This window comes from Bufo gargarizans, chromosome 1, assembly GCF_014858855.1.
Source record: "Bufo gargarizans isolate SCDJY-AF-19 chromosome 1, ASM1485885v1, whole genome shotgun sequence".
Classification (NCBI taxonomy): Eukaryota; Metazoa; Chordata; class Amphibia; order Anura; family Bufonidae; genus Bufo; species Bufo gargarizans.
The window spans coordinates 509,941,078-509,954,090 of record NC_058080.1 but is presented as its reverse complement, the minus strand read 5'-3'; the positions used below and the strand labels follow the sequence as shown (position 1 = coordinate 509,954,090).

At 43.7% G+C, this 13,013-nt stretch overlaps 1 protein-coding gene across 2 annotated transcripts in view; it reads right to left on the bottom strand.

Moving 5' to 3' along the window:
* Positions 1-13,013, bottom strand: part of AP1B1 (adaptor related protein complex 1 subunit beta 1) — a 40,532-nt gene that overhangs the window by 13,628 nt on the left and 13,891 nt on the right. For both annotated transcript variants that reach the window (XM_044275284.1, XM_044275285.1), the window contains exons 15-20: positions 10,670-10,699; positions 8,670-8,804; positions 8,204-8,349; positions 7,991-8,120; positions 7,248-7,332; positions 5,797-5,883 (exon numbers count right to left, since the gene is read on the bottom strand). In XM_044275284.1, coding sequence (XP_044131219.1) covers positions 5,797-5,883; positions 7,248-7,332; positions 7,991-8,120; positions 8,204-8,349; positions 8,670-8,804; positions 10,670-10,699 — 613 coding nt within the window. The remainder of the gene's footprint in view (positions 1-5,796; positions 5,884-7,247; positions 7,333-7,990; positions 8,121-8,203; positions 8,350-8,669; positions 8,805-10,669; positions 10,700-13,013) is intronic.

The following is a 13,013-nucleotide window of genomic DNA, read 5'->3' as shown; positions in this document are numbered from 1 at the left end:
GGGGTTAGACACGGGTCTTAAAGAAGGGTGCATTGTTGATGCTGCCGACAAGAATCTTTTAATCCATGGATGATCTGTTAATCAAATAAATAACTTAAAGCAGCTACCTAGACTTTTAATGTAGATGCTTTAAGATTCTTGTCTAGCCCTGCTTGCAAAAACTCTAGGATCTTTGGTATTTCAAGAGACTTAAAAGGATGTGGGCTATGTCCTAAGAAAGCTGAAAAAACATTCCAAATTGTTATATTTTCTTGAGGTAACCTACACTATGCTGAAGAGTAGGAAGTTGACTACTTTGGCAGATAATCCCCTTCTAGATCAAACTTCCCTTTCAAAATCCACACCGAAGGATGGAGAATTTCTGGGCTGGGATGGACTAGCACACCCTGGTAAAGAAGATCCTCCTTTAACGGAAGGGTCCACGGAGGCTCTACTGCCATTCTTAGCAGATTGGAGTACCAGGACCTCTTTGGCCACATTGGAGCTATCAGGATAACCGAGGCCCCCTGTCTTTCTATTTTCTTCAATACCTGGGGAATAAGGCATACCCTAATTCCTGGCTCCAGTCCTGTGCTAACCCGTCAATTGCTGGTTGAGGGAGAAGAAACTCTCAAATTTTTTGTTGGCTCTTGAGGCAAAAAAGGTCCACTGTGGGAAGACCGTATCGCTGGACTATTTGCAAAAGAAATTATTTGTTTAGACACCATTCTCCTTCCCCTTCAGATGCACTGCTGACAGAAAACGCCTCCTCTTCTCTGCTATATAAAAGATCTTCTGGCATAGAAGTAAAAGGGAATGGACTCATTCCCCCTTGATGGTTTATGTAGGCCACTGCTGTAGAATTGTCGGAATTGTCGACAATCTTCCTGTGTTTTATCTCTGTATAGCCAACTTCAGTGCCATCTCTACTGCCTTTACCTCCTTGAAATTGGAGGATGCTTTCCTCGTGTTCAAGTCCCATCTCCCCTGCCAGCACCTGTTCTGGGAGTGGGCCCCCCAACCCCAAGGACTGGAGTGTGTTGTAATTCTAGTTGGGTCTAGAAATGTCCATGGAACCCCTGTGGATAGATTCTCCGGAATTGTCCACCACAACAGGGAGAGTCTTGTCTTTGAAGAAAGGTGGAAACTCTGATCCAAGGAATAAGGGGAGCCGTCCCATGATTCTAGGATGTTTGCCTGAAGCTCTCTGGAGTGGATCTGTGCATAAGGTACTGCTGGAATCGCTGATGTCATCTGCCTGAGTGCAGCCATTGCTTCCCTGAAAGTGGTAAGAAAGGAAGACTGACCATACTTGTTCCCCGATCAACTCCTTCCTTGGAAGCCGAAGAAAACTTCTTTGCAGACAGGCGTCCAGCTGAATTCCTAAGAAAATGCAAACTTGAGAAGGAATCAGGTATGATTTTTTCCAGTTTATTTTCCATCCTAGATTTTGTGGAGCAGAGGAATTTTATATCTTTTTCTAGTCTCTCTTTTGACTGAGAGACTATTAAAAAAATCGTCCAGATAGAGCAGTAGGATAATTCTAGACAGTTTTACAAAAGCCGCAACTTCTGCTACTACTTTTGTAAAGACTCTGGGAGCCTGACAAAACCACAAAGGGCAGTACTCTGTATTGGAAATGCAGTAACTCTCCCTGGACCAAGACTGCTGTTCTTAAAAACTTTTGGGAGGAAGCATGGATTGTAACATGGCAATATGCATCTTCCAGATCCAAGCTTGCCATCCAGCAATGCTGGAAGAGGAGATCTACAGTTGATTTTATAGTCTCCATACAAAAAAAAATTGTAGACCAGAGATTTGTTAAATTCTTTTAGATTTAAAATCACTCTGAATGTTCCATTTGGTTTCTTCACCAAAAATAGAGGGGAATAAAACCCTTTGCCCCTCTCTGTTTTGGGAAACGGGCAAACTACCCCTTTGTCCGAGAGGGAGAAAACGTCTAATTCCAAAGCATTTCTTCTTTCTGGATTTTTGGGACATGCTGTCTGGCCAAAAAAATCTGGTGGATGAGAAAGGAATTCCAGCCAGAATCCGTTTTCTATCACACTTGGGATCCATTTGTCCTAAGAAATGGACCTCCAGGCTGGGAGAAACTGAGACAGTCTTCCTACCACCTGAGATCTGGCGTCATTGTTGTTTGTCCTTTGGTCTATTGTCCTGGGGCTTGAACAAACCCCCCCAGATCTTTTAGGAAATTTCTCCCCGTCTCTTCTGTCACTCTGCCTACCCCTTTGTCTTTTAAAAATGGCCTGGGATTTACAAACAAAGGAAGTTTTCTGAGGAATCGGGAAACCCCCTTTTTTTTTTTTTATCTGAGACCCTCTCCTCTCTAGGATGTCATCAAGCGAGGAAGCAAACAGCCTAGAACCCTCACATGGAAGAGAGCAGAGTCTAGACTTGGAACCCTGATCCCCCCCCTTCCACGATTTAAGCCAGATAGCCCGTCTAGCTGCATCAGACATGGCAGCTGCTCTGGCAGAAAGGCGGATCCCATCAGTAGAAGCGTCCGTCAGGAAGTCTGCGGCTTTAGAAAATGTAGGGAGGGAACATAGTAATTCCTCTCTAGGTATTTTGTCCTTAATATGAGCCTCCAGCTGATTTAACCATAGCCTTAAGGACCTGGAGACCAAAGAGGCGGCAATGGCCGGCCTAAGACTTGTTGAAGCAGACTCCTAAGCACGTCTAAGATAAACATCTGCTTTTAAATCTAAAGGATCTCCTAAGCAGCCTAAATCATCGAATAGTAGAGCCAATTTTTATGTCTATTTTAGCTACTGGGGCATCTACTGTGGGGGCTCTGTCCCAGACGCCTGCTACCGACTCCTCAAATGGATATTTTCTTTTTACAGAATTAGAAATTAAAAATATTCTATCAGGATTTTTCCATTCTTTTCCGATAAGGGCTTGCATATTTTTATGAACGGAGAAAACTCTATGACACTTAGGGCCAAAACACTCAAAAACCTGATCAGCAATAGATTTAGGTTGTTTTATATCCTCTAATTGCATGGTGGCTTAAAAGGCTTTAAGTAAAGTCTCTGTATCTTCCGGTGGAAAAAGAGCCCTCCCCGCCGAATACTTATCTGAAGAGAAGAAATCATCTGATAAGGCCGGGCCGGATTCTCTATCCTCGTCCTCCCCAGAAAATTCCGAATCAGAGTCCTTATTATAGGTAGACCTTTCGTGAGCCCTTGGGCGACTCCGACTGAGTGATATAGAAGATTTAAACTTCTGACCGTACCAAGGCCTTAATATTTCTAGATAAGCTGTGAGACTCTTCCATAACCAACTTATGTATACATGCTTGACATAGTGGTTTAACATAAGAGGCTGCTGAAGCTACTCTACATCCTCCACATTCTTTATGTTTAGTCTTTCCGGATGATTTCTTTGGTGTTTGTTACCTAAAACAATAAAGCAAAAACAACACTCAAAATTAATTAGGAGAGAATAAATCTCACCAATAGCAAAGCCAAGCTTCCCCACTCCTCAGGACCAATACTGGGCTTGTGGGCCTCAAGGGCTCCAGGGGGTCAGCGCGTCCTGCATCACCTGGTTCCGACATACTGGTGGAAAACCAGATCCTGCACAACACTGTGTGCAGTGGCTGGCTGCCTTCTCCTGCTGGCAATTTATCAAACACGCCTCGGCTCCTTTTAACCCCCAGGCCAGCAGAACGCAAGAGAAGCGCGCCCCGCCATCTTGGAAGCGGGGTGGTGAGCACCCTGCTGCAATGGACCAGGAGCCGTCTGAACACGGCCACAGCGGCTCCCCAATAAGGCTTGGGACGAAGCAGGAAGAAGAGCAGGCTCGGGCAGAGGCTCCCAAGGAGACTGACGCCGCCAGGGATAGATCCCTTAACGGTATAGTAGACCCGGACCTCCCCAGCCTCCCGAGGTGAGAACCAAAGCAAAGCAACGGTAGGAGCCAGAGCTCCTCAGGTACCTCCTATCCAGAGGACAGAAAACCTGAACTGAGGTGTGGTAGGGGTGTGAACCATTTTATCTCTTCAGGTTTCCTGTCCTGGGTGGGAGGTCCTAGTCGCTCACTTGAGATTTGACAGTCTCATACACTTCTTCGCTGGTACTGTATTACACTGCAGTTTGTCTGTACAAAATCTGCGCAGACAAGCCATATGCAACCTGCAACGTGTGCAGGCCCCCTAAAAATGTTGCATCACTGTAATTGTACTGACCCAGGGTAACTGGACAGTCTTACTGCATAGGAAACGTCGTAAAAATGAAATCCATAAAACTAAGGTGGAAATGCGTTTTTTTTCCAATTCCCCGTTTGGAATTTTTTCCCAGTTTCCCAGAAAGTAACTGCGGCGCAAAATAAAATCCCTTGTACGGCTATGCGAGTGCAAAAATAAAATGTTATAGCCTAGAGAAGGTCAGGAGTAAAAAAACTAAAATGAAAAATCCCCCAGAAAATAGCTCTCATGAAGGGGTTAAAGGTGCAGCAAATATAATAAATAATGTGCGCCTTTTGATGAATTTGCTGCACAGTATGCCAATGCAGACTCCGGCAAAACTGATTTCACATATTTCCCTGGTGATAAATTTCTGCTGGGTGTAAAGGCCTTTTGACAAGGACAGGTGCTTGTTTGAAGGCTGATCATATCAAATATGCCACATAAAAATTTTCATTTTCGGAAATACATCTCCCTGTGTAAACATATTAATCTTTCTCCCCATAAAGTAGGATGATAGGCATATTTAAGGCTGTATACACTTCAGTCTCCTTTTAACAGACTGAACAGGATGGAAAAGAGTAGTAAATTACACTTTTGCATCCTTTTTTACCAATATATATGTTAAACATGGAGAGAAAAAAAAAATTGATTTTAATAGTGTCTAAATGCACTACACCCGTGGCAATTAACATGCTACCGTATATTGTCAGTATCATCAATCGGCACTAATTTACCAGCACATAATCTGCCTAAGTAAAAAGACCTTTAGATCAGACTATTCAGTGAGCACATAATACGGAATTTAGTAGAAATGCTGCTTCCTCACAATTGCACTACAACTTAGGGTACTTTCACACTAGCGGCAAGGAACTCCGGCAAGCGGTTCCGGCGGGTGAACAGCCTGTCGGATCCGTGCTGCCGCTATTGCACGCATGCCCCCGGACTACCGCTCCGGCCGGTGAACAGCCTGTCGGATCCTTGCTGCCGCTAGTGCACGCGTGCCCCTGGACTACCGCTCCGGCCCCATTGACTATAACCGGGGCAGGCCGGAGTTCCGGCGGCAGCACGACGAACATGCCGAGAGGCGGCCGGAATAAAACTACGACATGCCAGAGCTCCTTGCCACTAGTGTGAAACTAGAATTAAGCCTCATTCACATCTCTGTTATCTCCAAGGATACTGTGTTGCCGCATCCTCTACTTCCCCTCTGGATCCCCATTGACTGCAATGGGGGACTGGTAGTGAACTGGCCAATTTCCGGCATAAATGCTGATTTAATGGCTGGGCACCTTTGCATGCAATTATTTTTTTGTCCGGCCGACAGCTGGCATTTGCGTCAGATCAGCCAGCTAAATTTCCAAAACGGAGATGTGAAAGTAGCCTTAAATACAGAGCTCACATTCTCTGACTGACTGCATTCAGTATAATGGATGCCCCAGCATATTGCGGCACAAAAAAAATTAAGAAAAAAAAATCTAATATTCTAAAAATAAGGTGCTGTCTTTGGGACACAAGAACACAACGCAATCTAACATCCATTATTTGTACATTAGTCTGTGTTTCTACATGTCATTTATTGTGTATTACTTAATATCACTTACCTGGACTCGGAGGGCAGTCTCTAATTTGGAACTGTGCCTCATTCTCGTTTGGGATGTCTTTCCATGTAGCCAAAAACATCTGTCGCTCTGTTCATAAAAGTGAATAGAAAGTGGCTGAGTCTTTACCCTATGTTTGATAACCCAGCTCTTCCAATCCATCCAGCCCTTCTTTTTTCATAAAAAGAAACACTTAAACGGGTATTCTGGTTATATTAAGTTAGTTATCCCCTATCCTGTGGATAGGGGCTATTAAATGGGTGGGGGCCCTCCCGCTGGGGCCTTGTACCCAGTGGAGAAACCCCCAAAATGAACAGATGAGTGACTGGTCATGCATGCCCTCAGCAGCTCTATTCATTTCTATGGGAGTTCAGGAGAAAGCGGAGAGCTTTACTCGTCAAACTCTGGAACTCCCATAAAAATGGAGTGCTTGTGCGCATGCCGACCAGTCACTTAACCACAAAGTGAACACCATCATCTGTGCTTGTGTTTTCTACAAAATAATGCAGGCACAGATAGTACTCCCTCCAAGTCTCTCCCCATAATGGAGATGGTACATACAGATGGTGCTGTCTTTCTGTAAATGATATAGGCATGAATCATACTGTCTTTCTCAGAGTTGACAGAGTTGAGAGTAATGTTGTAAACAGCTAAAGAAGGTGACTTTTAAAAATACCTTTATTATATCAAAAAGGGGATCTATATATATATATATATATATATATATATATATATATATATATGTATATATACACACACATATATATACACACACACACACACACCACTATATAGTGCACTATATAGTGGTATATATATACCGATACCCCTTTTTGATATAATAAAGGTATTTTTAAAAGTCACCTTCTTTAGCTGTTTAAATTTTCTTTGATACTTAGGTGACAGAATATCTTAGTATTAATCCTAATGATTGTTAGCGTTTTCCTAATGTTGTAGACTGCTACATTCACTCAAACAGTTTTAAAGGGAACCTGTCACCGGGATTTTGTGTATAGAGCTGAGGACATGGGTTGCTAGATGGACGTTAGCACATCCGCAATACCCAGTCCCCATAGCTCTGTGTGCTTTTTATTGTGTAAAAAAAACTATTTGATACATATGCAAATTACCCTGAGATGAGTCCTGTCCCTGACTCATCTCACGTACAGGACTCATCTCAGGGTAATTTGCATATGTATCAAATAGTATTTTTTACACAATAAAAGCACACAGAGCTATGGGGACTGGATATTGCGGATGTGCTAACGTCCATCTAGCAACCCAAGTCCTCAGCTCTATACCCAAAATCCAGATGACAGGTTCCCTTTAAGCCCAGCACAACACTATTCTAAAAGCGAGAACATCCAGGAAGAAAAGAAAAAATGGCCAGTGGGCTCAGAACTTAACAGATAACTATTTCTAAAAGATTACGGATGAACCCTGAATGTACTCACCCATCTTTCCATCCTCTACAAAAAGAATGTGAAGTGGATACACAATACTAAAGTAAAACACATCAATGTTGTTCTTTACTGCCACCTGCAGGAAAATAGGAAAATGGCATCAAACCACAAAAACATTACACTATAGGCCTCATTATATGTACGAGTAGATAATAGTAAAAAAATTGTAAAATACAGAGAAAGTGATTAGTTATCAAGCAGTGTAACAGTCGAACGACTAGCGATAATTGTTTAGTTTGTCGCTCTTGCGATCGCTGACGTAGACACATGAATTATCGCTGTCAATCAAAGTGCAGAGGGCACGGCAGCTGCAGAGAGAGCAGAGCCTCTAGGTGTAGCGGCAACACCCCCGTTGCTCCTAGAGGCTCATCTGCATATATTAAAACATAATTTCTCTCAGCAATGCGGGCACATATGAACATGGGACCAACACAGATGCCTTCTGCTGCCAAGCGCACATGTAACAGGTCAGCCAGTGTCATAGGTACAAATCTGCTGACAGATGTCCTTTAACAACTCAAATATCGACTCGTTCGTCGCTCAGTTGAATTAAGTATCTACTTGTGTATAGGGGTCTTAAAGGGGTCCCCCTGGCTTTCAATACTGATGACCTATCCTCAGGATAGGTCTTCAACATTAAAAGCCCTGAGAACCCTTTTAAGGTTCATAACTATTACATGTTTTGCTGATCTTATTTTTATACAGACGAACATACTACACTAACAGTAATTTACCTGCAAGTTATTGAGAGGTTCCATTTTCATGACAGATCCAACTGTATTTAAAGGAAGAGAGACTTCTGTAGATTGGTTGGGGGCCAGGGGAGTAAGAATCTGTAGTGGAGCAGCTGGTGCCAACCCAAAACTGTAGTAAATTGACAAGAACCAGTTTAGTAAAAAAAATAACAAACACTTGTACCGGAGGCCTTAGTGCAGCACATGTTATACCTGTTGCGATTGAACTGTATAGCAAAGTCAGTCATGACCTGAAGGGCTCGATTGGTGAAATGCAAATCCATGAATACTGCACCAGATCTTCTGGCAAAAGTGCCACTAATTTCCAGGCCTTTGCCTTTCATGGCATGTAGCCATACCTGTCATACAAAACAGAGTGGTCAACAGCTACGCTTACTGCTTGTCATTTTGAAAAGGGTTAAAAACTAAGGCTTAGAGGACATCAGAGTATGTTCAGGGTTCAAACCCTCTAGTATGCACACTAACATTTTAGCTGGAGTGAGTGTGTGTAACAGTTTTACTGAAGCACCCCCTCTACAGACACTATGTATTTGGGGCTGCTGTCCTGTGCTGCTTGACTGCCCAATACTACTCTCAAGTTTTAGCTACTTCAAAGAAATATTAGCACTCATTTAATTTAAATAATGGTTAGGCGGATATATAAAGAAGAATAACTTACTGACTTTGGAGCCACATATGATCCAATAATTGCACCTGTTCCACTACCCAAATCAAAGAGGTCACTAAGTCCTCCAGAGAGTGGAGGGCCGAGGGGGGCAGCAGCCACTGGAGGAGCCATGAATCCAGTAGGCATCTACAAGAGAGAAGAAAAAAAAGGACATATAGTATGCAAGTCAAGATACACATTATTTCACAAAATCAATTAAATATACGCAAGGGCCCACATTTATCAACCCTGTCCTCCAGAAAACTAGAGGCAGAGTCTCAAATTTTGGTATATACCCGTCTTGTGAACAAATCTGTGACTTTTTTTGTGGGTTTTTCCGCCCCGCTTGACACTTTCCAAAAAGTGGGCCGGGGTGGGCAGTGACTAGGACACTGCTGTAAATTATACCTGGAATCTATGGTAGCTCTCCTGCTGATGTACATTTCACTGCAGCACCTCTTTGTCAGCAGGGAGAGATTAAACGGGTTCTCCGGAAATTATTTAAAACAGCTGCAAGCAACATATCTTAAAATGTGAGGCGAACCGGTTACCTTCACTTGCAGAGCTGCCTAGAGGGGTGAGGAGACAGGGCCTCACTATACTCCTCTAGATGGTAATGATGCGTTATGGAGGCAGCAATACCAAACATAACAGGAAGATTTTTTTTTTGCTATTTTCTTTCAATTAAAAGCATATTTTCAATGAAAAAAAAAAAAAAAAAAGCATAATTCTTTTTATAGGATTTTTTTATTGAATAAATGAGTTTTTTTTTTTTTTACTACTTAATAGTTCCACAAGGAGACTATAACAGACAGCTTTTTGATTGCTTTTAAAATGCAATGCACTATCCCTGTAGTGCATTGCATTTTAATGGCAATGCTATTCTGACATTGACCAGCAGGCTGCACCAGAGGGGCGCAGCCTGCTGGAAATTACTGGAGCCTGGTCTGGGGCCTACATCAGACCCCAGTCAGCCTTCACACACATCGGCACCCCGCAAATGGGCCGACGGGAGACAAAGGGAGTCCGCTCCCCCTGTCAGCACTTTACATGCGGTGTGCTCCATTGCCCGCGGCATGTAAAGTGTTAAACAGCCCGGATCGGCACTCTTGCCTGTCCGGGCTGTTCGAGCAGGGCCGCAGCTCTCACGTGAGAGCCGGGTCCCCGCTGCACGGGTGACCCGTGCAGTACTTAGGCTTCTCCGCCGTAAAAAAAAAGCGGAGGCCCAGCCTAAGGCCCCTTATTGACCGCCGTAAAACCACGTATGGGTTGGTCACTAAGGAGTTAAGATCGGCATACAAAATGTGTGCTTTATACATTCTGTTACTGCAGGTTAGCAGACAAATAATGCTCTCTAAGCATTTTGGTGGGATATGAATATTTCAACATTAATATATTAGCTAACATTCACAAACCACTGGAACACCCAGAGACCCAGGCAATATTTTTTTCCTTTTTAAAAGGAACGTTTCTTCAGCAAAGTATACAGTAGAATGCTTAATACCATAGAATCCAAATCCACACACCGTGTTCAATACTGAGCGGCTATTCAGGTTTCTAATCCTTTTTTCCAATGTCCCTCAGGAAGCCATCTCTGCATTATGCGCATGGGTTATTAGGCTGTGGCTACATGGCGATCTTGGCATCAACTTACATGACCGTGAACTGCTGTGTAGCATTGCAGTCACTGCAGCGTGACTTGCAAGTTGGAGGTTTTTCAATTCAGAGATTGCAGCAACTTGCAAGTTAGGCTGCAACCCCATTCACCTCAACAGTGGCTACACATTGATCGTTGGTCATTTGGTGCTTGTCGCGGCCAAGATAGCGGTGTAGCCCCAGCCATAAGGTTTCTTACAGTGAGCAGCCCATATTACTTTTTGAAGACAAGTAAAGTGAAAACAGTGGGTGCAATCAATAAAATGGCTAGCTTAATAAGTAATAATGTAAAAAGGCAAATCACTGAAATGATACACAAAATGCCCATTAATGGAAAAAAGGCTTAAGGCACTTACATTTATATTTGGACCCATGTCACCACCCAGCTGTGAAAGAAGAAAGAATTCTTTAAAACAAGAAAAGTTCCAATAAGAAGATCAAATTGAATAAGTGTCCACGGAGCTACCCTAGAGTCCCTAGGATGTGATGACGATTCCTAGTGATTGCCTTCCATGAATGTAATTCTGCACAGTGTGTGATGAGTCTGGCGAAACCCTAGGGGGTTCAAAAGAAACCCCAACAATCCATGCAGTATACATGTATAGTACGCCCTAGCATACCCCTTCTGTGTCTTCCACAATCTTTGGAGTTGAAGCGGATGGGAGGGGAGGCAGAGTACAGGCAACCAGAAAGAGGCAGGGAGACACACACAAAAGCCGGAGAACAGCAGGCAGGAGCAGCACAAGAAAAACAATGACAAAGAGAAAAAAGGGAAATAAAAGATCAGCCCCATACATTATGGAAGAGAGATTAACTATTTTGAATTTTAACCCCAAAGTCAAACCTAAGAGATATCGAGGGGCTATTGAAAGTAGGATTTATTGAAGAGGGCTGCTGTGGATGCTCACTATTTATTACAGGGCCTTAGTACAGGGCCTGAAGCGGAGGTTAAAAAGAATATGTCACCATGAAATGCAATGTAATCTGCACACAGCATGTTAGAGAGCAGGAGGAGCTGAGCAGACCGAGATAGTTTTATGGGAAAAGATTCAGTAAAACTTACAATTTAGGCTACTTTCGCATTAGCGTTTCTTGCGGATCCGTCATGGATCTGCAAAAACGCTTCCGTTACAATAATACAACCGCATGCATCCGTCATGAATGGATCCGGTTGTATTATGTCTTCTATAGCCATAACGGATACGTCATGAACACCATTGAAAGTCAATGAGGGACGGATCCATTTTCTATTGTGCCAGAGAAAACGGATCCCTCCTGACACACAATGTAAATCAATGGGGACAGATCAGTTGTCTTGCTCAGAGCACCATGTCGTGGACAGAAAAAAGTTGCATGCAGCGTTTTGGTGTCCGCCTCCAAAGCGGAATGGAGACTGATCGGAGACAAACTGATGCATTCTGAGTGGATCCTTTTCCATTCAGAATGCATTAGGGCAAAACTGATCCATTTTGGACCGCCACTGTGAGCTCATGACTGATCTCAGAAACAGAAAGCCAAAACGCTAGTGTGAAAGTAGCCATATACATTTTTCTTCTCTGTTATCAGTGACTGACAGCTATCTATGTATACACAATTAAGGCCCCTTTACACTGACAGATCAGACCGACGATTGTCAGGAAAAAAAGTGTGCCTTCTTGACAATTGCCTGCTCATCAGTGAAGGAGACCAGTGCTATTTCATGCAATGATCTCCTCCACAGTATGCGGAATGATCACTAATGCCATTGGGCAGTGTAGAGGCCTTACACAGAGAATGTTATCAATCACTAATAGCACCACCCACATGAAAAATGAAGTTAGGGCTCTTTCACACGAATGTAAGGGCTCCGTGCACGGGCACCGGCGGTGGGGCAGCTGAATGCGGATCTCAGACCCATTCACTTGAATGGGGTCCGTGATCCGTCCGTTCCACAAAAAAAGATAGAACTTGTTCTATCTTTTTGCAGAACAGAAGCACGGAATGGAACACCACAGAAGCACTCCGTAGTGCTTCCGTTCCGCACCGCATCTCCGGATTGGCGAACCCATTCAAGTGAATGGGTCCGCATCAGTGATGCGGAATGCACACGGCTGGTGACTTGTGTATTGCGGAACCGCCGTATGCGGCCCGCAGCCCTTACTTTCGTGTGAAAGAGGCCTTGACAAGAGGAGAGATTTAAAGGGGTATTCTGATTATATAAAGTTATACCCTATACATAGGATAGGGGACAACTATTAGATCAGTGGGCATTTTACCGCTGGGACTCCCACCGATCATCAGAATGGGGGCATCATACCCTGTGAAGCCCCCTGAAATGAACCGAGTGCCCGGTCGGACATGCGCACAGCCACTCTGAGTTCTGGAGTACAGCACTCCAATACATTCTCGCACTCGCATAGAAATCAGTGGCTGCACGCATGCCTGACCGAATGCTCTGTTCATTTTTGGGGACTCCACGGGGTACGAGCCCCTTGTTCTCGTGATCAATAGGATTTGCAGTGATAGGCTCTCTAGTGATTTAATAGTTATCCCCTACCCTGTAGAGAGGGGAATAACTATATAACCGGAATACCCTTTTAAATGTATAAATTAAAAGTTTTGCTGAATCTTTTCCCACAAGCTATACATCAATCTGCTCCGCTCCTCCTGCTCTATAACATGCTGCCTGCAGATTGCACTGCACTTTCTGGTGTCGGCTCC